Source organism: Rissa tridactyla, chromosome 1 (assembly GCF_028500815.1).
Source record: "Rissa tridactyla isolate bRisTri1 chromosome 1, bRisTri1.patW.cur.20221130, whole genome shotgun sequence".
Taxonomy (NCBI): Eukaryota; Metazoa; Chordata; class Aves; order Charadriiformes; family Laridae; genus Rissa; species Rissa tridactyla.
The window spans coordinates 210805388-210829092 of NC_071466.1; the positions used below are offsets into that span (position 1 = coordinate 210805388).

The 23705-nt window shown below is 46.6% G+C and overlaps 1 protein-coding gene across 1 annotated transcript in view; it reads right to left on the reverse strand.

Annotated features, from left to right (window-relative positions):
- Positions 1-22915, reverse strand: part of ELAPOR2 (endosome-lysosome associated apoptosis and autophagy regulator family member 2) — a 108015-nt gene extending 85100 nt beyond the window's left edge. Inside the window, exon 1 of the mRNA XM_054188344.1 lies at positions 22551-22915. Coding sequence (XP_054044319.1) covers positions 22551-22676 — 126 coding nt within the window. The 5' untranslated portion in view covers positions 22677-22915. The remainder of the gene's footprint in view (positions 1-22550) is intronic.
- Between the last annotated feature and the right edge of the window lie 790 nt (positions 22916-23705).

Sequence of the window (23705 nt, forward strand, 5' to 3'; positions counted from 1 at the left end):
GGGCAAACCCCTTCTGACGGCATCAAAGGGAGATGAAGCAAAGAGGAAAATGACAGAGTGTGCTTCTCATGGAAAATTAAGAGAGAGCAGCCTCGTTCCTATGAAATGTTAGTAATAAACTGCTAACTTTATTTAACGGCATTTCATCTAGCCTTACTGATTGGAAAGTTGTTAAGGCAGTAATTTAGGCTTAGTCACAAAAGGGCATAATTAAAATTTCACTATGGATTCATAGTGAATGGATTCACTAAGTATCCGAAGCACTTCTTATCTGAATGTTCGGATTATGGAGTTCAACACTCCTATCAGTAATTCCAGCTCCTTCTTAACTTACTCAGACAGGGTCAGCATTTATATTGGACTTTGTGTAAGTCCTTTCCCTCCTCGCAGGCCATATCAGCATGGGGGAAGGGAGGGAACACTTCCGCACCATCGTGTCTCCTCCAAATAATTAGCTCAAAGACCTGAAGATTGATTCAAAAGGCAACATCCAATAACGGAAAGAGAATGAGCCATCGTTAAGTCTCCAGTTTCAGTAGCACATCGCTTTATCCTAAAGGCAAAATAACAACAAACGAGGAAACAATTTCCTCTATCATTTTGTTTTTATTACTTCTGCAGTAACAGAGAACAGGACCAGATTTTACCACTGCTAACTCACTCTGCTACTCTGGGAATAAAAGGCAAATACTGTGCTACCTGCGTAGGAGGCTGAGAAACTGAGATGCCAATTTTCCTCTTTTGTAGAATTGGAGGAAGAAATTATATCAGGCCATAACGCTGAGTGAAAATAACAGTTTTGACGCTGAAATTGCTCAAAGGCGGGAAAATGCTGCCCAGTTCTAGAGGTGAAACATTTGAGATAAAACAGTGAGGTCATAATAATTAGAGGCGTCAAGGCCTCAAGATATATCTTTAAAAGCACAGCTAATTAATCCCCTAATGAGGAGGTGCGAGGTACAAAGTTACTACCTCTCCCCTTAGCTGGAGGGCTCAGGGAACACTAGGATTATTTTACAGCAGATATTCCAAACATCTTCCATCCAAGTGAGATGTTTAGGTTGCCCCCAAGCACACAAGCCCTCATGTGCTTTGCTTAACCACCCCCACGTGGTGATGGGGCTGTCCAGACCTTGGGGACCGAGGGGGAAGGGCACAAAACTGCTCCTCCACAGCTCAGAGATGCTGATGGTGCCTGAGGCACAGCACATCTCCAGAGAGGCAATAAACATGGCACAGCATCCAGGATGGTGGGGAGAGCGGTGAGGAGACACCACCCATCAGGGTCCAGCACTGGGGTCAATGTTAATCATGGGGACACTTGCATGGCTAAAGCTAAAAATCAGCCATGCAAAGAAATGTAACTAAAACCAAAACTCTGAAGAAGCTTCAGTCGTTCGGGATTTTCCTAGAAACTCCATTTGGGTTTATTTCCCTCACTCTGAATGTGAAAAGGAAAATCTATCTGAATTGAAAAGAGATAAACCCTGAAAGAGTTCAGAATCTGTCCTAAAAATGGACAGGATTAGGATTGAAGTTCAGGGGTTTGTCCAAATGAAAAAATAACATGGTAATATTTTAACAGGACTCAAGCTTCTTGTGAAAACGCAAACTTGCCCTAAGATGCTTGGTTTAGACCTACAAGCCAAAAGTTGACCATCTTTGCCTGTACCTCTTGGCTTGTATCTGTCCATTGGGCGGAGGCAGCTCCAGCACATTGGGGAATGCAGTGCTCAGTCACATCGCCACCAGAGAACCCCATCTTTAAGGCCCGGATTTATAGCTCCAAGCCAGGCTCTCACCTGGGTGCAGACTTTCACGCTACAGTCTTGGAAACCTTAAGGACACACCGTAACAACAGATGAAAAACCAAGGATAAGGCTTTCAGAGACCAGTCTAAATCCACTCTCATTTCAATCAGCAGCAGAAATTTCACCCATTTCAATGGCAACTAAACCAGACCAACACCAAACCCTTTGTAAAACCCTTCCGCTCCACCTACCCAGGACTCAAGACATGGGTCAGGAAATCCCAAGCACAAATACAGGCTGAGTGGAGAATGCATTGAGAGCAGCCCTCAGGAAAAAGACTTGCGGGTGTTGGTTGATGAGAAGCTCAACATGAGCAGGCAATGTGCACTCGCAGCCCGGAAAGCCACCCGCATCCTGGGCTGCATCCCCACAGCGTGGCCAGCAGGGCCAGGGAGGGGATTCTGCCCCTCTGCTCCACTCTGGTGAGACCCCCCTGCAGTGCCACCTCCAGCTCTGGGGCCACCAATATAAGAAGGACATGGGCATGTTGGAACGGGTCCAGAGGAGGCCATGGAGATAATCAGAGGGCTGGAGCACCTCTGCTGTGAGGACAGGCTGAGAGAGTTGAGGGTGTTCAGCCTGGAGAAGAGAAGGCTCCAGGGAGACCTTAGAGCCCTTTCCAGTACCTAAAGGGGCTACAGGAGAGATGAGGAGGGACTCTTTATCAGGGAATGGAGCAATAGGACGATAGGTAACAGTTTTAAACTGAAAGAGGGGAGATTTAGATGAGATATCAGGAAGAAATTCTTTACTGTGAGGGTGGTGAGACACTGGCCCAGGTTGCCCAGAGAAGCTGCGGCTGCCCCACTCCTGGTGGTCAAGGCCAGGCTGGATGGGGCTTTGAGCAGCCTGGTCTAGTGGGAGGTGACCCTGCCCATGGCAGAGGGGTGGAACTAGATGATCTTTAAGGTCCCTTCCAACCCAAACCATTCTGTGATTTTTCTCCATCATTAAAAAATCCACCATATTCACACTAAATAAAAGGTCCTGAGGAAACTCCAAACCTTGTTTTGACAACGTGCCAAGAAGATGCATCTTTGCAGTAGAAGTAGGAGTTTGGAGTAGGAGAGGGGCCTGGACTGGTACAACTCTCCATCATATATGCTGGGATCTCAACTGTGAGCAGGAACCCTGTAGTACCACGTAGCATCAGCTCAGCCCAGGAACATGGAAATATCATTTTGCAGAGGGCTTGAATGGCCATTTTTCAGAACCAAATGGGAACGATCCTCTCTGAACTGCGACTGGATATGCATAAACATCTCACATCTGGCATTATTTTTCCTTTGTAAAATAAGGCTAAAAGATACTTGCTCTGCTAAAGAGGTTCTGCTAGAGAATTTGTACAGCTTACTGCGGGGCATTGGAATATTGCAGGATGGGGTCCCCATGTCTGTACCACAGACAGTCAAGAACTAGTTTCCCACGCAGTCTACATTCATTTAAGTTTTTTCTCCAATAGCACCAAAATTAATTGATATTTTCTTTTTAATTAATTTTGAATCCAACTCAATGACTATTGGTCAGCAGCAATAACATGGATCCTCCTTTTGCATGAATGATAAAGACTTTCTGCTCTTAAACACTGCGATCACACCCTGTGTTTCGGATGCCACTGTTGTAAATGAACAGGGTTATACCCTCCCCACCTGCTACTCGCCCCAGCTCCTCCCCTTCCACCCCTCTCCCACCCACAGGATGACCGGCTCATGTAATCCCTCCTTAACCTCCATCACTGAAGATGAGCCAACACACCTCTCACACATTTTTAAACTCAGCCGGGAGAGGGGTTGTCAGAGAGATGGAGATGCCCTTTCCAGGCAGTACAACTGCAGCCAGCAACCCTTGTCACAACCCTTTCTACAAATAACTAGTGCCTTGGAATCCAGCAGTATTCATTGGATGAATCCAGAGAAAGTTTGCAAGCAGCAAAGCATAACGAGCTGCCAAGTTAGGAGAACATATAATATGGTATAATATAATTTAGTTCATAATATAAATTTATATAATTTTGGTGCAAAAAACAGCCCAGCCAACCTCCAGCCAGCCAGTCTCCAGGACGAGGGAGCAGTTCAAATGCTGCAATGGGCTGCATCGCCCCACCTCCCCCTTCCCTACAGCCCCTGCTCCTGCCAGGACAGGAGGTACCCAGCTCTCACCTGTCAGTGTTTCGCCACGCACTTAACTGTTGCTCTTCTCAATCCCTGGACCACATCTAATATTTTGCTAACCTTTGCTAACATTGCTATATGTCAATTTGCCTTTCAGGATTCCCAGCACCAAGCCTATGTGTTTCTAATACACACTGATCCAGCTATAATGCTTAAACTGCTTGCGGTACTGCTCGTCTCATCCATAGGACCTTTCTCAAAGGGTTTTGCAGTCAAAATACCACATTGGATTTGATTGTAAGGCCAGATTTTACCATTTCTGGCCTTAAATAACAACTGTTTTGGAGGAGGTCAGCTACTTTGACACCAGCATTGTCTTTGGTGCAAAGAAATTGGTGTGATTATTTTGTCGCAGCTTTCCCACAGAATTCTTTAAAACACTCTACCCTTTGTAAAAAAGATGCCAAATGCAATAAGCCAGAGATAGACCTTACTCATAATAGACTTGTCAGTGGCATATTGGCTTACTACAGGGTAGCAGCATGTCATCTTCTGTCTCTGTGAACTGTAACACCGAGCACTTACACAGCCTTTCATCCTCATAAAGCTCTACAAATATTAAAAGAGCCCAAAGGAGAGTTCAGAGCCTTCCCTCTTGAACATTAACCTCAATGAAAATGAATTCGCTGAGGCTAAGTCCCTCTCACTTCTGCGTTTTCTTCCCAGGAGTGTGTCAGTGGAAGTCACTGGCACCAGGGCTCTTGGAAAGCAAATATTAAATCCTTCAACACGGGCTGGCAACTCCACCACCCAGTGAGAGCACAGAGCCAGAGGGCAAACCTCATGTCCATTCACACCACACCAAGTTTCAGTTTCGGCTCCCCAGGAGTCAAAGCATGCTCTTGAACGCATACACACAGTGTCCACATTATCACACCCCTCGTACGCCTTCAAGGCACAACTTCCCCAGCTCTCTAACTCTGCTGCTGTCCACCATCGTTGCTGGACAAATGCCAGCAGAAGAGGGATGGATCCATCTCATCCAATTTCAGCCATCTACATGGTGGGATTTCTCGTGTGGTCAACAAGCACATGCAGAGGGTGGACTTAGGACAAGATAGGGTGGGGTGCAGGTTGGAGATGGCAGTTTTGCCCACTGGAGAAGCACCTCTTAGAGAGATGAATCCCACTCCATTTCACACACTAGAAGAAGCCCAACAACTCAGATTCTAAAACAACGTGCTGTTTTCACATGTTCATTCAGACTGGGCTTTTCTTTAACAGAAAACCTGACCATTACATTCTGAACGGGCAGAAGTGGTTGACCTTTTCAAACACCGCTTTGAAAGCTTGCTTCACACCTTAATTACCCCGTAACATTGTGGTTCCATCTCAATTGGCCAGTCTTTCTTCTCAGGGAGTTCTTCAGTGTCATTTACACAGGCTGAAATTAAGCCCACAACGAAAGCAAATCCTAATCCTATTCATCGTAATGATTCCCGTTATCACATCACTCCCCTTTCTTCACCACCGCCATCATGTCCCTTTCTCACAAGAGGAGGAGGAGGAGGCATTTGAGACTGCTGACCGTTACGGGGTAACGAAACACAAGACTGTCCTAAAGAGCTTCTGTATAAAGCTTCATGAGTTACAACAGAGCCCAGAAAGCGGGCAAGTTTGAACATGACTATGTTCATGTTCAGACCTGGGTCCAGCCTTCAGAAGCAAGGGCTGCAGTGAAGCGTGTCCATCCAGTCGGGCTCCACAGCTTGGAGGGAGGACTCCGCACTCTTCAGTGGTTCCCCACTATGAGAGCTGTTTCCTACACAGCCTGTAGCAGAGACTAATAATACAGAAATTAAGATTTAAATCATGGTAAGAAAGGTGGAGAATCCCCCTTTGACCCAGGCATCCCTCCAGACTGCCAGGCTCTCCTGGCGATCAGGAAGACATTTCTGATGAACCCAGAAATTCGGGGTTTGGGTTGTGGGGTTTTTAACTCTTCAGTCTCAAAACTTAACAAATTCACCTGCCGATCTCTACTTTTTCTCAAAAAGATTTTAGACAAGGGTGATCAGGAAACTGTATTTTTTTTCAGTGAGCTCCTAAATCTTCTGACAAAAACAGTCAGATTAAAGAAAAAACTGAAGTGAAGAACATGGTGGTAAAGGATGTTTATAAATATATTTATCTTCGTTGTCCTAATGTTATTGACTCATCCAGTCTTTTAGTCACCCAGCAGTAATATTTGGACAGGTCTGATCCCGTTCCATGAAGTGAATATTTTTCCATTAACTGCAATAAGGTTTCTATGAATTTTTACCATTTTCCCCTTATATTGACAAACTATATTTATTTGGCTGTAAAAGTGAGAATGACTTTTATTACTACCAATCTATACGTGACATACCACTTTCCTTCTGCCCAGCAAGAATCAACTTTTCCAGGACTTATCAGATACCACAGTTTCCAGCCTTTTCAATGATGATGCCTTTTTCTGAGGTTATCTCTTCCAAAGTAGAAAGCCCTTTTTCAATATGCAATAGAAGTATTTCAAAACAATAATTTTTTTCACTTGTTATTCTTTGTGAGAAGAGTTTTTCAGGTCACTTACTGCACATGCAAGTTTGTGACGGAGAACAGGGTCACAGCGGTACTGGGCACATCTCATATAAGATTCACATAAGACCAATCCCTTAAAAGCTGAAGTGGGCTCTCAGGGCTTAAACCTGCAATATTGAAGCCAACTAGCTTGAAAGATCAAGCATTAACAGAGATGTTAGGCTTAAGGAAAAAACATCAGGTTTAATTCCAATATTCATGATCCCATAGAGGCCCATCAAAAGTAGAATTAATGGGCTACAGCTTTTTAACTATCGATATTTAAGCATCCTACTCCCAGCTTAAGTACTTGCTTTGTTAACTACTGGGGATCTACACCTTATTCACTCTTTTATATCTATAAAAAAGGTAAAAGGTAAAAAGAGGTGTAGTGTCTCACACTTTTGATTTGATAGTATTTTCCCTCCCCTACTGTCATAAATTTCTACCTACGAAACTGTAAAGGAGAAAACTCACTAAATCCTCATGTTCTGTTGTTTGGTATTCAACTGTCAGAGCACAAAGCAAATAAGCAACCTTGCAGAGAAAATGATGACACACTGACTCCATGTGCCACATTAAGCATTGGAACAGGCTGCCCAGGGAAGTAGTTGAGTCACCATCCCTGGAGGTATTTAAAAGATGAGTAGACATAGTGCTTAGAGATATGCTTTAGTGATAGTTTTTGTCAGTGTTAGGTTGATGGTTGGACTAGATGATCTGAACGGTCCCTTCCAACCTAGATGATTCTATGATTCTATGATTTGCGAGGAGTTTTCACATCCTGCTCTAGACAAGAGCTGCAGGTGATGTCCCTGCTGACTACTGAAGGGTCTTCCAAGACCACCGACATGATGACACTTGTCTTTCTTCCCTATGGCAAGGAAAGCTTTGGGTAGAGGTGGAAGATGTTCCCCAGAGTGCTCCAAGACACCAGGTGTTCAGGCACAGCCCATGTGCCATGGTGCCATCAGGGTGGAAGGTCCCCAGCTTGCCAGGTGCCCCTTGCCTACTGCCTACCACACTAACAGAGCAGCGTCCAGACACGTTGGCAGAGAACTGTTTGCACAAGGTCACTCCCATACACACAAACCAGCTTTTGTTTCCAGCAAAGTAAATTTCAGTGCCTATTATTCACAAACATCAACTATACGGTACGTCTTATGCAAACATTGTGTGCATATGGACACTAGATAAAGCCACCCACAGGATCTCAGTACAGCACACTCTATTTCGCACACACTGGCACGGTGTAATAAGCCAAAACATTCTCCAAGAACAAGATTCATGTTTCACTGCAAATATGGTTAGGCTTTTTATTCAGAGCTACACAGTTATTACAGTTGAGAAGGCCTGACAGTATCAAAGTTGATCAGAGTTCTAATTATAACTTTTAATATGCTGGATTTTATTCATTCCTCCTCCTTTTCAACCTTGATGTTTTATTCCCAGCTTTTCAAGGCTTAAGACTTATAAATGAAAAGAGAAGCTTCTGGTTTTTTGAGTATAGATGTTGCTGACTATTGCCTATTCAGAAGGCAATCTGCACAAAAAGAGTTCAGGGTACAACTATTTAATAGCCCAGAAACAAATCCCAAGAAGGCAATCACCTAAGGTACCTGCAGCATCCCAACAGGTGCATTAAAGCCACGGGGAAAATTGCTGAGCTTTTGTTTGTGAAGGAGCCAAGGCCATCAGGAGGTTCCAGACCCGAGATGGACATCAACCAGATGCGTCAACTGCTTCAAGGCAAGTGAGCAGATCTTGGCCCCAGGTGGCCTCTGCTCAACAAATGTGCAACTTTTCCCTAGGATTTCCCTGGGCACTCAGCTTTCCCTCTTCCAAGATAACTTTTTCCTTTTTATTTCTGTCCCTTGCACTCCTTCTGAACCCCTACACCAATGCTGTGCCCAATTTCAACATTTCCTTAAGCACCAGCCAAGTGAACCCACTTCTTGTCACACCTTGTCACATCCATTCTTTATCAGATGTAAGACAGGATGATAAATTTGGGTCCATTTTTATATTCTCAAAATAAGGGACACGGCAAAATCCTCACTCCTGGTGCTCCTGAGATGGTGCAAAGTCAATAAACTAGAACCACATTAGATGTAAAACAGCTGAGCAGGGCAAAAATAATTTACCTCAGATGAGGAACTGAGCTGATAATTTCAGTGGGAAAAATACATCTATGTACTCAAGAAAAATGAGACAGAGCAAACGTTAAGGTAAATATTACAGCATATTTATCTATGAGGCTCCTCCAATCTGAGTGAACCATTAAGCGCAACAGAAACAGTTTTGGGGCACGTGCAGGTGCATCCCAGAGCCTGTGTCTCTCCTTCCGTGGGGCCACTACCTCACTAAGCCACTGCTCTGAACCAAATTTAACTTCTGCAGTTACAGTATCCATAGGGAAAATATATCTTCAAGGATTCGGTTCACAAACTATCACCAAACTGCCCGTCTCATCCTCACAGGGCTCCCGGCACATTCATGCGGAGCAGTATAAAGGTAATACAATTTTACAAGTTGTCCGCTTCAACCCAGTGAGGACCTGAACTATGGCCAGATTTAATCATCTGAGCAATCAATGTGGCCCGTTTCATTGCGTTTCCTCTCCAATAGCAGAGTCCCACCGCAGCATCCTGTCCAATCTGCTACACCAATTAAATTTTAAAAAGCATATAAAAGGACATCACCAGTTAGTCCTAAAAAGTCTGCTGAATGTATACAGAACAAAAGAAGTACTTTTACAAAAACCCACAAAAGACAACACGAAATGAGCACCAAACTGATTTAACATTTAAATATTTTTAAAGAACACCACTCAATGCATTTTTTTCAACACTGTGCCTAAAGGAAAGCCTTTGGATTACTGGAAGTAAAAGGTTTAAATTCAGTAATATATCTCAGTTATATCACGGTATCGACTCTGCAGTTCACAGAATTCCCTGACCGTAATCCAGCACGGTATTTAAGCATGAACGTAACATGAACGGCATTGGTTTCTCCAACTTCCATGGAATTATTCAGGTGCTTAAAACCAGGCACGTGCACGGGTGTTTTGCAAAGCTTCCGCTCCTGCCCCTCTGCTGCCGGTTATCAGTTTCCATCAGGTGTGCGAGACTGTCATACCGCACCAGGCAGCAGAAAAATATTAGAAAAGGAACAACGCTGTTATTAGAGGGAAGTCTGGGTGATGCTCGCCCATCTGATCTTGTATCGTTTTTCTGCCTTGTCACCTCCTCTACAATTTCCTACCAAATGCATTTGCTCCACATTTCCTTTTCTCTCTTGAGAGATGTCACTATATGAAAAAATCTCCTCCAGCTCTTTGTCTGGGACAGGTCAGGAGCTGGGGACAGCTGTGAAGAGCCCGGCCCTCATTTCCTCATCACCATTGACCCAAGTCTGCGCACTCTTGGCGTCTTCCTCACCCAAGCCGTGGGGGTGGACGAGTCTGGCGCACTTCTGAGCTCAGCTTTTCCCTTTCAGACCCTGACACCCTCCGAGACTGAGTTTTCTGTACAGCTGGGGAGCGATATAATGTAATGAACCTTCAGCGTGGAAGGGATTACCCCAATACTAACTCAACACAAAGGCTCCTCTACCAATATATATAGTCCCCAAAAGAAGAGGGAGAAGAGCTACAGGTATTAGTCACTTCTGTGTCAATACAAATGATTTGCACTCGAACTTGAATTCACGCAATTTCTTCAATACAGGATGTTAACCAAAGAGGTCACATTGACAGACAACATAGAATCACAGAATCACTAGAGTGGTTCGGGTTGGAAGGGACCTTAAAGATCGTCTCTTTCCACCCCCCTGCCATGATCAGGGACACCTCCCACCAGACCAGGCTGCTCAAAGCCCCATCCAGCCTGGCCTTGAACACCTCCAGGGATGGGGCAGCCACAGCTTCTCTGGGCAACCTGGGCCAGTGCCTCACCACCCTCACAGTAAAGGATTTCTTCCTGATATCCAATCTAAAACTACCCTCCTTCAGTCTGAAGCTGTTACCCCTTGTCCTGTCATTACACTCCCTGATAAAGAGTCTCTCATGTTTATGACCAGGACTTTAATTGTTACACTTACATATAACATTGCAAAGTAAGGAGTCTGATAATGAAGAAAAGGTGTGCTTCTTTCACTGAGCCTAATTAATCCTTGGGGGGAAGTAAAAACAGAAATATTTTTATTTTTAGGCTTTGCCAAAGCTGCATTCACTCATATGAAAATCATGACCAGATTCTGCTTTTTGCAAATACAAATTCAACTCAGGAGTCATCCTGAGGGGGGAAAAAAATACAAAACCAAAACCCCCCAGACTACAGAGAGGCTGTGAACTGTTTCCTTCTCCCATTAGTTGTTTTTCAGTGCGTTCTTTGCTGCCAATATCACGCAGCATTTTATTTGTTTGCTTACCAGATGGCTGAATATTTTCAAACAGTGAAAAAAAAAAAAAAGCAACCCACAGCAAATAAGACTTTTTTTACAACTTGTAGCTGAATCTTCATCACTACTCAACTTTGGGAACGTTGAAATTTTTTTTTATTAATATTCCATTAACACAAAAAAGACAAAAAGGAGACTGATGACACCTGTAACATCAGAGGGAGGTCACGTTTGGGAGATTTAGCTCAGGAACTTCTGCCTGACTTGCAACCACTTGTCTCAGGATAGGACCATGCCCTTCGTGAGTGTTTAAATGTATTATGTCTGAAATAACCCTGGTCATTGAACAAAGCAAGATCTTAAATCACAGCCTGACAAGAAAAACATGTAACTGTATATTCTTATGAGGAAGCCTCATCCAGGGTTGCCCTCTTGGGTTACCTCCAAGCCCACAGAGCCAATTTCCACTGCAAGAATAATTAATAAATAAAACCAAGGACAAGCTAGCAGCCCAAGGCAGCCTGAGCTAAGCAAATGATGGAGAAAATGTGTCTTAGATTTAACTCGGCCATCATCTGTGTCCAGCTTCCAGACTTTTCTTGGTATTCATGCCGCTAACCCCAGTCAAAATGATCTCCAGTAGCAGGGTCTAGCCAAGCCCTGCTCAGAGCACACCTTTTTTGAAGTCCAGATTTACCCACAGGGCTAAGGCAGCTTTTTAGACAGCTACAAATCCGAATTTGTTAACATTTCCATCAGCCAGATGGTGCCTGGAGCTACAAGCTTCCCTCTTGCGTGGGACCACAGCTGGGTTGAGGTAGGAGCTGGGGGGTGACAGCAGTAGGCAGAGCTTTGGCTGCAGCACCATTAAACCCTCTTCAAGGGGCAGGGTAATGCGTTATCGCAAGGGCTGTATCAGTCAAATCAATCAGCACTGACTCATCAGCCCACGGAGCGGGGGAAGGGCAGGACAAGGAAAAGATGAGTTTTGCTCAGGCACGACTCCCGAGCTGTCCCTTGCTATTGATTGCGCCCACCAGATATCATCCAGTCTACGATATGAAGAAAAGAAATGCATCCATAGCTGGTTTTCCTGCCTGGGTAATGCAGTCAGCCTGGAATCACGCACACTGTAAGCAATCATAAATTGAACACCCGACTTTTTGCACTGGTAAATTAAATCCAAACACAAGGTCTAGCCTATTTGACAAACAGTTGCAATAAATTACAAGGCTGATCATTACATGAAGCTTACATGTTAGGTTTAATCCTGCATATATCATAGACAGAAATTTATACTGTCATGAGCTTGGTGTTAATTATTCCCTGGATAGGAAGGGACTCTGCGGTGCGATAACGTGCCTTTGGTAGGAAGGTGCTACAAGGCAAAACAATAAAACTCTTTACTCACAAATATCTCTCCAGAACTCAGGACCAAGGCTGTGCCCCTGCTGCGCTTCCACTTTAATTCAGCAGCTCAGAGGCAAAGATTTAGGTCCCTTCTCCAGTGTAATTAGGTCATTGCAGAGACCCAGCTCCACCGCTGCCATGTCCCGGCCTTATCAAAACACCTTCACCCCTGCGGCTTACAGAGCGCTGCAGAGCAGCCTCATCGCTTGTGTAACAGCTAATGGAATTCAGTTACAGTGGAGATTAATTCTACCGATGGGTCCGGGTTCATTTTATTTTGCTTTAGATAACTAAGAGTTGAACATCCAACTGACATGAGCCAGAGTCTCTCTGTAGCAAGTGGAAAGAGATGGGCACATTCAGCAGAAAAATCACACCATGCTTCCAGGATGGGAAAAATTAGTCTCAAAGGGTGATTGTCTCTGTCTTGGCAACTGGACATTTAGGTCAGACTAGCTGCCTAACTGGTACAGTTAAAAGCGAGATAAGTCCTTTTCACAGTATGAAATGCTGGTTCTGCCCAGTGCTCACCTACTTCCACAACTCCAGGACCTCATGCTTGGACTATGCATGGATCACTGGAGCAAGGCTTCTGTCCACACTGATTTTCTGCTGTCCTGAAGAACTACGAGGGTGCTCCATGCCCTCCTACCATGGTAGGTATTCAAGTGACCATATCCAGTTATAGTCATCCCATGACAAGACTGCCTTCATTCATCTCTGTTGTCAAACTGGAGGACTACTGTGGGAGTTCATCCACAGCTTCTACTGCAATGTCCCATCCCGTGCTGGCTTTCATGGGCAAATCCATGCCAGGGAGCATGCTAAAAAACCTTGGTGTGATCTGGACAGTTGGAGGACCAGAGCTCTTTGGGCCTGACGTGTATGGCAGGCTAAAGACTGCCTATGAAAGCAGGATAATCGCCCAATAATTTACTTTTATTTCCAGCATGCATGGTGCCCAATGAGGTGTCACTGGGTCTCCCCTTCAGACTATCTACAGTGTAAATGCTAAAGTTGAATAATGGCAAGGTTTGTTAATGAAACTGTACTTTCAGTAACAGTCACATAAAACCTCCCAAAACCTCGTGTCAGGCATCATTGCTTCCACCCCATCAAATTCATACGACTTATTTAAGTGCCACAGGACCTTAAAACACCATGCAACTTAGCTCCAGTTCATTTAACTTTCCAGGTTTTGGCTTTTCAAGGTTCACATTTTCCAACTCTTCTCTGCAATACCGAGGAACTGACTTACCTTTTCTTTTCCCCCCTTTTTCAATGAAAGACGCAATTCCTGCATAACCACATGATGAGGCTTTAAGGAAATCTTTTCCCTTGTTTAGCAAAGCAGTTCAAGCGATTAGCAGGTCAGTATCGCAATGGGCAATGCTGCAAATCAGCTTTTTTTTTTTTTTTTAATTTAAAAGCTGGAACTAAAATACGATGACTCTTCAGAGATGCCAGCAAACATTTAAGTAGGGTTGGCTTTAAGTGCAGTTAAAAATACTGCAAAATAAAAAGCCAGGGGAATTGATTCTTTTTTACATTATGGCTCCTCTTAGCTAGGCTGAATGGGAATCTGATCATCGATTACAGCTATTTCAGTAGCAGTGCAGGGCTCAGTGCTGAACTATCTGTGATACCTGGTCTGTGCATCCCTAAAAGGATGCCTTGACACTACCAGGGCGTGTTGCTCTGGTGCAGGATTGAGCAACGCCTCTGGATCCCCTGCCTCTCGCTGTGCAGAGGCTAATGCAGAGCACAGTGGGCTTCCAGCCAAAAAATGGAGAATTTAGAGTCCTGGTGAATCCTATATTCAGCGTGAAAAACGGGCATTAATCAACCAAATCATCCTGTCTGGTCTTCTGGAAGAGGAGACAGCTGGCCTGGGTTCAGTCGTTACTTGAGGAGCTCTAGGGGAGACAGCCATTACCTTACTAACCAGGACACTTGACATTTACCACAAGGCAAGACAAGCTGCTCATCAGCAGGTCTGCAGGGCAGGTGATTGCCATGAAAGGTGCAGCGTGAAGAGCTGAATCATTTCTCCACTCCAATTCTACTGAGCAGCCTCCTCCCAGCATCCCTGAGATGCACATCAGCTCATAGTCCCCCCGTGCAAGCATAAATCCTGCTGTAAAGGAGCCTGGGTAGGGCCCCTGTTTCTTTCCGTTCAAGAGAAGTCTGAATTTTTAAAGAATTAGATTAAATAAGACCAAACAAAAGAGAGAAGAAAAGAACTGTCTTGGGAAATCTTTCTTTTTCTTCATTTGCTTTAAGGAACCACAGAGCCGGAGATAAAAAGCAGCTAACCAGAAACAAGCAGCATTTGATCAGCGCTGTTGACCTGCCAGCAGGAGGGAGCCATGGATATAAAAGCTTGGGAAAAATCAGAAGTCATCCATTTCTGACGTACGTCTCTCAAAAGATGCAGCGCCCCTCCCCTACATCTGTATAAATCACGGCCGGCCCGTGTGAAGATCTTCCTTTGAGAAACTTCAGAGATTAAGTACAAAACCAGAAGGATCTCCCATGCCACAAGAAATGCTACGGGAAATTAACACTTTAAGAGTCAACAGCTGAGGTCAACATCACCTCTACCCTCGAGTTTGCTGCCAACAGTCACCACCTCTATGCGTTTTAGTTTTCTGGGACAGTATGACCTATTGAGACACTGATTTATCTATTATTACATGTACACTGTACTTTATCAAGCCAACAGCAATTATGTTAATGGCATCTTCAGGTTTTGCACTCCCCATCGCTTCTACCTCTAGCTTGGTTATCTGATGCATTTCAATTTTCTGACCATATTCATCACATCAAAAATAGCTCTGTTCAGGTCAGTTCCAACCTCAGAGGGAAAGTTCACCCTTTCCCCACAGCAGGGGGTTTTCATCAAATTGGATTATAAGATTAGCATTAGTAATTATTAGTAGTATTGGTAATTATTAAATAGAAAATAGCTCTTCTGGCTGTGTCTACCCTGGTAACTAGAAGAGGGACAAGGATCTGGCCAGTGTCGTGGACTGGGTTCCCCTGCTTCGTGATGCTCCTGTACTTGGCAGGGTGGGAATGTCCTTTTAAACAATCCCAAACACCCTGAGACACTTTCCTGTGGGTTATCCCCGTAAAATATTTGCACCTGTAAGGTGGAACGACATCTAAACAAATGTAAATTGATCTTCCCAGCATTTTTACCACCAAATTGTAGAGCCCTTATCATTTTTTCTAGGTACTTTCCAATAATCTTCAAATACCACCATAAACCACCTCTGTTATGTGTTTTATTTCTTGACCATAAAGCACTAAGATAAGAGAGGTTAATGCCATACCAGCAACGGAAAATGGGATGAGTGATTTGCCCTCTCTTTGTAGCAGTAAAAATTCTCTGTGAAATAAATTTTCTAGTTGAGAATAGCCCATCATCTGAATTTTTTTTATTTTTTTTTCATTGAAAACATATCTTACAGGCAGCAAATCCCCTTTTCCTTGCAGGGAGGGCACTTGCATCTCTGAAGCCAGAGCACAGCCCTCCACAAGGGAGGGCAGCCATCCAGTTCTTTCACACCTTCAACGCACGCACATCTCTCATTTTCTTCTTCCTACATCGGCAAATACAGCCCCCTCGCCATTGGCTCAGTGTAAATCCAGGCCAGCTCTATCCGACCAAAATTTTACGTTCTAGAACTAAAACAAGAGGGACCCAACCTTGTGCCTGGTGGGTCCCAAAGCCTCCTGCACTGCTCCAACCCCCCAGAGAATAAACACTGACTCATCTCCGCCATCCACCCAGATAAACGCTCACCCGTTTCCTTTTTTTTTTCCCCCTTTTTTTTTTTTTTTTTTTTTTTTTGGCAGGTTAGTTTTCAGCCAAATCAGCGTTTGCTCTGACTCAGCACACAGTGCCGGGACCATCAGGATCAAGTCAGGGGAGCCGGCAGCTCGGCCGCACGTGTCGTCTTTGATCACCTTAAACCAGCCGGGAGCCCCTGTCCCAAGTGCACAGCCAGTACTGACCGGCACTATTTATTAAAGTGAGTATCACAATACTTGTGAAATAAGGTCATTATTAGACTCGACTAATGTTTTGTAACTGAAAGTTTGTTTAGTTTTTTTTTTTAGAGGAAGTTGTCAAGAAAAGAGTTTTTAACTATTCCTCTTCTTCAAAAACAGAGATTTTTCTCTTTCAAAAGACTGAAAACCAAAACGTTTCCGCTACCAGCAGCCAAAACCTAAACAGATTTTCAGGTCTAGGATAACAGCTAAAATATTACCAAGGGGGAGTGGGAGGGACACTCTTTTCCAAGTAGGTGTAAGAGTTAGGAAAGACACAGCCACGCTGGACACCAGCACAGGACCTTTGCAGTAGCAGCCCCTAGAAAGACCTCAGCAATGTCTGGGAGACACGTGGGGCCTGTTCGCTGATCTCTTCCCAAACAGTTTCTTTCCTACCTTAAGCACGAGGGGTTCAAGGCTGCCTTTCTTGTTACCACCCCTTACCTTTCTTCACTTTTTTTAGTTTTTTTCTCCTTCACTGGCCCTTAACTCTTTCTTCAGCAAGTGTCGATAGTGACTTACGCACATGACTTGAGGGAAGCCAGCTCTGATGGCATCTTCCCGTTGTATTCCCTGCAAGTCCCGATAACCACTGGCTCTGCCCCACCACCGCGGCAGTCAGCGGGAGCCCTGCCGATGCCTTCACTGAGCTCGGGGTCAGACTTGCAGGCAAGGCTTTTCCTTCAAGCGATTCCAGCGTTTCCGACCCAGGTCATCAGCCAGCATAAAGCAATGCCCAGTCCTGCTAAAGCTTTCCCAACCAACACCTGGTGGAAAACATGGCCTGAAAGGGGCAGCTGACAACCCAAATCACTGCGTACACCCATCCCGGCACCCGGCTCACTGATCGTCCCCACCGGTGCCATGCATGGATGTGTTGGGAATCCCAGCAGAGCTCCTGCTCTCCCTCGCCCTCTCTAAATCTGCCCAAGCTATGAGGAGCAAAGGAGGAGAAAAAGAAGGAAGTAAAATCACGGGCACAAATAATAGATGATAAATACTCATCCTGAATGATCAAGTGGTGTTTGATGGTGGAAGTAATGCAATCTTGTGTTGGCTTAATGTCTACTACTCTTTCGAATTTATGGTCTGTTACAGCACTTTCCACCGTGCCTAATTTTCTTATTCTTGCATTGTTACGACCATGGCTCACTTTCCATTTTTTATACTGGCATCTGTCCTCCTTCTCAGGTTTCAAGCTCTGACACCTCGCCGGTTTCTCCTGTGTTTCCTCCCCACCTCCCGCCTTGGTCTGCCTACGTGCTGCGGTGGCCATGCTCTCTGCCGCGGTGCCTGTGCCTCGGCATCTGTCTTCTCACCACCTGTGCACCTGTTTCCACTCCATCGACTTCATTGTCCGCAGTTTTATAGCATGGATTTTGCTCCTCTTTCCCCATCTTTACGACCCTCCATCACCGTGGCAAATGGAAGCTGTACGTGTCTCTTTTCACCTCAAAGACACAAAGTCTGAGTAGCAAGAGGCGATAAAAATAATATGAGCTGTCTAGGAATCGTTCCACAGCCTCTTCTGCTGACTATGAACTGTTCATAAATTAAGAGTCTAAGATCTTTCAGGGTGTTTAGAAATCCAGGAATACAACACTGGATCACCCCAGCAGCTGATACAGATAGCTCCTGCTTTGTTGCCAAAATAGCCAGTGCAGATGCTTCAGAGAAAGGGACAAGGGTACCAACAAGGGACAACGAGGGAACAGACTAAGGAGGAGAATTCCTTCCTAAATGTTTAGCAATGAGCTAATCCCTTCAGAGTTTTGAAGGCCACCAGAGACTAAATGAATCCCAGAGATCGAGAACTCTCAGAGCTTGTTCACAGTTACATGAAAATAAAAAAGTATCACCTTTTAACAGTGATAACATTTAGCCTCGCAAGTGCACAGAAGGCCTTTTTATTTCTACCTTATCCTAAAGATTCGCATCTTATTCATTTTCTCTACCCCGTGCATTAATGCTTGTGCTTCTTTCTCTTCCTCCCTTAAGTTATTCCCTTCTTCCTCAGGCAGCACCACCCTCTGTTGTGATCACTGTGTGCTTATTAACCAGTTCTAGAACAAACACAACGTTCACGGTTCCTGCGTACTAATAATAAGACACAAAAACACTCTTCCATCTTTTATCCTCCTTTTTTTTTTCTTGTCATCCACCCAACCTATTTCACCATGAGCACAGGGGCTGTCTCCACAGAGCCACCCACAATGACCCCAACCCTTTTCCCAAGCAGGTACAGTTCACTAACAACACAGGAAAGTTTCAGATACTCAGATTCCCTCCGGCAGACATCCCTGTTACTCCTGACACGTATATTTGGTGACAGGCATGCTGACTTTTATCTAGCTTTCTTACATAATGTCCACCCAAGACCGACATGTATCTCCTCTCCATCCTTTACATGGAAAGACAGGACTTCACCTTGCTTCCCAGGCTGCTTAGCTTAGTACCTAGTACCTCGATTTAATATGCAAATATACTTAAAATACTTCACACTTAACTTACTTAGACACACACCATTTTTTTAACTTTTTCCCATAACGAAAATTGACATTATTTCAACATACACTTTTTGCTGTACTTGACCTAGTTTCAAGTCCATGCTTCCCCTCCGTAAGACTTCCTTGGCTTTGTCTTGCAAGTGATTTTATAAAAGTGGTTTTTTTTAATGTCCAAATAAATTTCTTGTATCATTTTTGACTCCTCCAGAAGTATTCCACCTTACTAGTATAAAAATACTTTCCCTTATAGAAGGCATTTAGCATTACCCTTTCCATTCACTTAGTCACTTTATAATTCTATATTTGGTTTATCAGATAAACCACCCAATGTAGCAGAATCACATTTATTATCCGTATCAAAAACATATGTGTTTGCTCGCAATCTGCATAGTATCTGAAAGTCAAACAGGGTAGAAGACAGGAAACATTTTTGTCAGCAGCTCGGACACTCCGCACCTCTCTTTGCAAACAATTTGGCTGAATGGGAAGTAAGAGAAGAGTCACTCAGTGATTTTATTTTTTTTTATGGTTGCAAAAACAACAGAGGGAAGGGAATGATGAAATAAAGAGAAGATGCATTTAGGCTGAGTATCAGTTAAAATGTCCTAAAAGCAAAATCTGTTCAGATTTGGGCAAATCTCTAAGGGGAAGCCGAGGAAGAGTCATTCATCTGGAAAGTTTTTCCAGTTCAAACACTGGAAAATAAGATGTAACAAAGATGCTCCCTGCAGTGGCAGGGGGATGGGCACAAATATCTCATCGTTTCCAACATAAATAGCTGAACGCGGATTTAACGCCAGTGAAAAACACGGGTGTCATCAACTCCACTCAAAGTCATAATTTATGCAGCACATGAAACATTTGCATTAGCATGCCATTCATCACTGGCATAAGCAGGAAGAGTTCACCAAGCAGTTACTCTTCTACCACCCTCCTAACGTGAGTTACCAAGTCAGCAGAAGCACAGCATACAGCCGGGGGGTCTCCCCAGGTTCTGCACCCCGGCCGTACCCCGGCCATCCCAGCCGAGCCTGCCCCCATCTCTTGGAGACGAACTTCGCTCACCTTCAAACTGGCTGCTGGCATCGCAGAGCTCAGCCAAAGCTCATGATGCGAATGGCCATCACCGCCCCGACTGAACGCTACTATGCCAGAAGCTGACGGCTGTATCATTTTACTCCAAAAACTCACAGGGAACATCCATTCCAGCTCCTCCTACATTTGGTTTGCAGCACAGACACACCTTTCCTAAATCCCGTGTGCTCAACTACTACAGTCCCTGATGAAAGACGCCAATGACAAAAAGGTTTCTGGAAAGTGACATTGCTATACGTTATTATTTTTACTATCTATGTAATCAGAGCACCACGGAGCCCCAGGCGTAGCCAGAGATCCCACTGCTCCAAATGCTGTACCAGCGCAGAAATCTCACAAACTGGCAGATAAAACGTATTTCTCTTAACAGTGAGGAAACAGAAAAACAAGCTGTCAAGAAAAGAGGAGAAAAAAAAAAAAAAGTGCCGCTAAAGCAAAGATCCCCTATAGATTCACAATGAACTACCTGCCAGTGCATTAAGCCTTGTGCTTCTCAGGCCTTTTGGGTATAAAGCAGTAAGACCTTTACCGAGTCTTCAAAGGACCGCAATAGCCTCTCACAGGCTGCGCTTTCTCGTTGTGCGACTTCGTCCCTGCCAGAGCCAGCCCAAACCAGAGTCAGTCACAACGGCAGCTGTTGTGACTTTAATGGCGATACACCCAGATCACTCCAGCCAGCCTGAATTAGGGCAAATGGCAAAGTTTTGAGACCGACACGTAACAGCCAGGTATTAGCCACGTTTTACACAACCTATTAACTTTTGTTCTTCCCTTTTGTAAATCAGCTGATCTGCTACCCTGTTTCTTCGCAAGCTTTGTTTTTTTCCCCCCTCTCCATCCAGACATGTTTGTAATTATATTCCCTGGGACATATGGTTGCATGGATGCACACACACACACCAGCACAAGTTACGTACAGCTTTTTAACCACGTGAGTGAGAGATGTCTCTGTCTCAAAGAGTATTCAAGTGAAACTAAAGAAAAACAACATCGTCCATCCTCCTGAAAAGAAAGCAAAAGCATTAAGGTCCCCATCCAAAGGGGCACAGAAGTGGGGCTCAGGAGAGAATGTGCACACCTAAAGCCCAGTATGCAATGCCCAAAATACCAGCTCTGTGCCTTTGGTACCTCTGCTGAGATTCAGCCGTCACCTTTAACCATCTGCAGAGGTTTGTTTTTTTTTTATAGCAAAGACTTTAGGATGAGATGAGCTCTAGAAGGGCCTGTTTCCCTTCACTAGCTGAAAAGGGAGGCAGGTACTTCAAAGCAGGAGGCTACATAATTCCTCCTCTCTGAGGATGACCAATATTTAGGAGAAACATGCCCAAAACAGCCACTGATTTGGGTATCCCACATGTCCCTCTGCTGCAAGATTTCCCACGCTAGACTAACACCGAGCTCTCCCACTGAGGCTCTGCTACCTGGAAGACAAAATGCAGATTCAACAGGCAAATAGGGAATATTCCCTGGGTCAGGGATGCCTTCTTTCACCACCGGGAGGAGACATGGGCTTCTGCACCCCCAGCCGAGGAGGTCCCATACTGCAATAGACTCCAGCATGGACCAGGACCCTTCACCAGCTGAACTGCAGCCACCCACACCCAATCCAGTCTGAGGATTTACAAATTATTTCTTGCTAAACAGTGCAACTGCAGTAGGAGAGGTAAGGAAGCTCTGTTCCCGGAGCATCCTCGGAGGGATAGGAGAAAGGGGACTGACCACTGTCAACCCACTTGCAGGTTTCTGCTTGCCAGAGCAGTGCCCCAGCCACCGAGACCTGTTTGGGAAGGCAGTACCTAGCCTCCTCACCCCCACACCTAAATTTAAATCACAGGAAAGACCCACTTGCTCTTTAGAATTAGCAGAGAGGATGTCCCTGCATGTAGGAGTGAGGATGGAGCAGAGGTTCAGCCTTGGTCCCCTCTATCGGGGCTCCTTCTGGGCCACCTGGGGCTGGGCATCCCTGTCCGGCAGCCTCAGCTCCCGCATCCTGCGCAGCCCCGCAGAGCGGTCCCCGCTCCGAAGACACCGAGTCCCTCCTGCTTCGGGTTTTTATAGTAGGAGAGAGGCAGAAAGTTTCTCTCCCCATGTCACACGCTGGGCTCGGCCTAGGACACCCCGGGCTGACACAGGGGGGGTCGGTGCAGCTCCACACCCCCCTTCCACTCCCCCTTTTGCACTGATTTAACACGGTATTTAGAAAAGCAGCGAGGCCAGCCGAGTCCCCCTCGTTTGGAGGGGGGCTGTGATATTTCCACGCACCGGAGGCAACAGCAACAACCGGGGGGGCTGGGGGGGGGGGGGCTCTTCGCGACCGACGGCTCCACGCGTGATGCGGGGCAGGGGTGGGGGGGCTCGGCCGCCAGCACCGCGGCGGAGGGTCCTTCTCCGCGGGTCCGACCCCTCTCTGGTCCCACGAACAGCCCGGGGAGGGCAGCAACACCCAGCAACACCCCCCTCCCGGGGTGCCACCCTCTACCGACCTGGTGCATCCCCCCCGCCACCCCACCCCTATGGATGGGGAAAAGCCCAGAGGAGGAGGAAAATCTCACCTCTTCGCAGGGCGGCAGCTGCAGGGCGGCCGCCTGCCAGCCCAGGAGCCAGCAGCACACCCAGGCGCTGCCCGGGTACCCCCGCTCCGCTCCGGCCCGCCGCATCTTCATCCTCATCATCCTCATCCTCCGCCGCCGAGCCCCTGCGCACCCCTTCCCCGCGCCGCAGCCGGGGGAGGCGGGCACGGAGGGAGGGAGGGAGGGAGGGAGGGAGGAGATCACCGTCCCCTGCCCCCGCCGGAGACCTCCCTGGGTCGGGCTGCCCCTGGCCCCGCTCCCCGCCTGCAGCCGGGCATAACCCCGGGGGCTGGCACGGACGGCAGCGGCCCCGCCGGCCGCCCGCTCCCGGCAGCCGGCACCGCCAAAGCCGGGAGGAGGGGCCGGGAGGGGGGGGAGGAGGAGGAGGAGGAGGAAGGAGGAGGAAGGCAGGCAGGCAGGCAGGCAGCGCAGGCGCATGCTGCCGGGGCTCGTCCAGCCCCGACGTGGCAAGCGGGAGGACGGCAGCACCCTCCTGGTGGTACCCACCCCCGACCCCCGGCAGCGGGGGGGTGAAATCCCGCAGGCATCGCCCGGGGCTCCCGGCCCTGCTGGGGGAGCTTGGACTTCCCCGGCCCCAAAAGGGGTGGGAGCAGCGCCGTGGCGGGGTGGGGGGGAGGCTGGTGCGTGAAATCCTCCCTCCCCATGCCGTCCCGCAGCCCCCCCGCGTCGTCCCCCGCTTGGCTGCTGGCCCCTCATCCTTGTGGATGGCAGCGCCAGGCGATGCGGGGGTGCTTGCGCCCGTCTCCCTTGCTCCTCCAGCGCGAAGGGTGTCCGTGTCCCCCTTCAGGTGGGATGCTGCCAGGTGGGATGTGCTTGGGACCACTCGCCTCCGCGCCAGAGCATGCCGGCCACCCTCCCTCCAGGGGATGGGGAGAGACGCTTATTCGTGGCCTGACCCAAACGCATCCCCAAAATTAGGCAGACTTCTCCCTCAGGGCTTGCCTTTCAGTCCGCATTTCGTCTCCCCTTCCCCAGCAATGCCCGGCTACGCGTTCCTAATGAAGTGTTTCACTGCCGCAGGCACCGAGGGCCCTCTGCCTCCCTGACATCTCTGCCAAAGCTGCTCGCTTCCCTGCTCCCTCCTGCCTCTTCCCTCCTTTCTGCCTCCTCTTATCC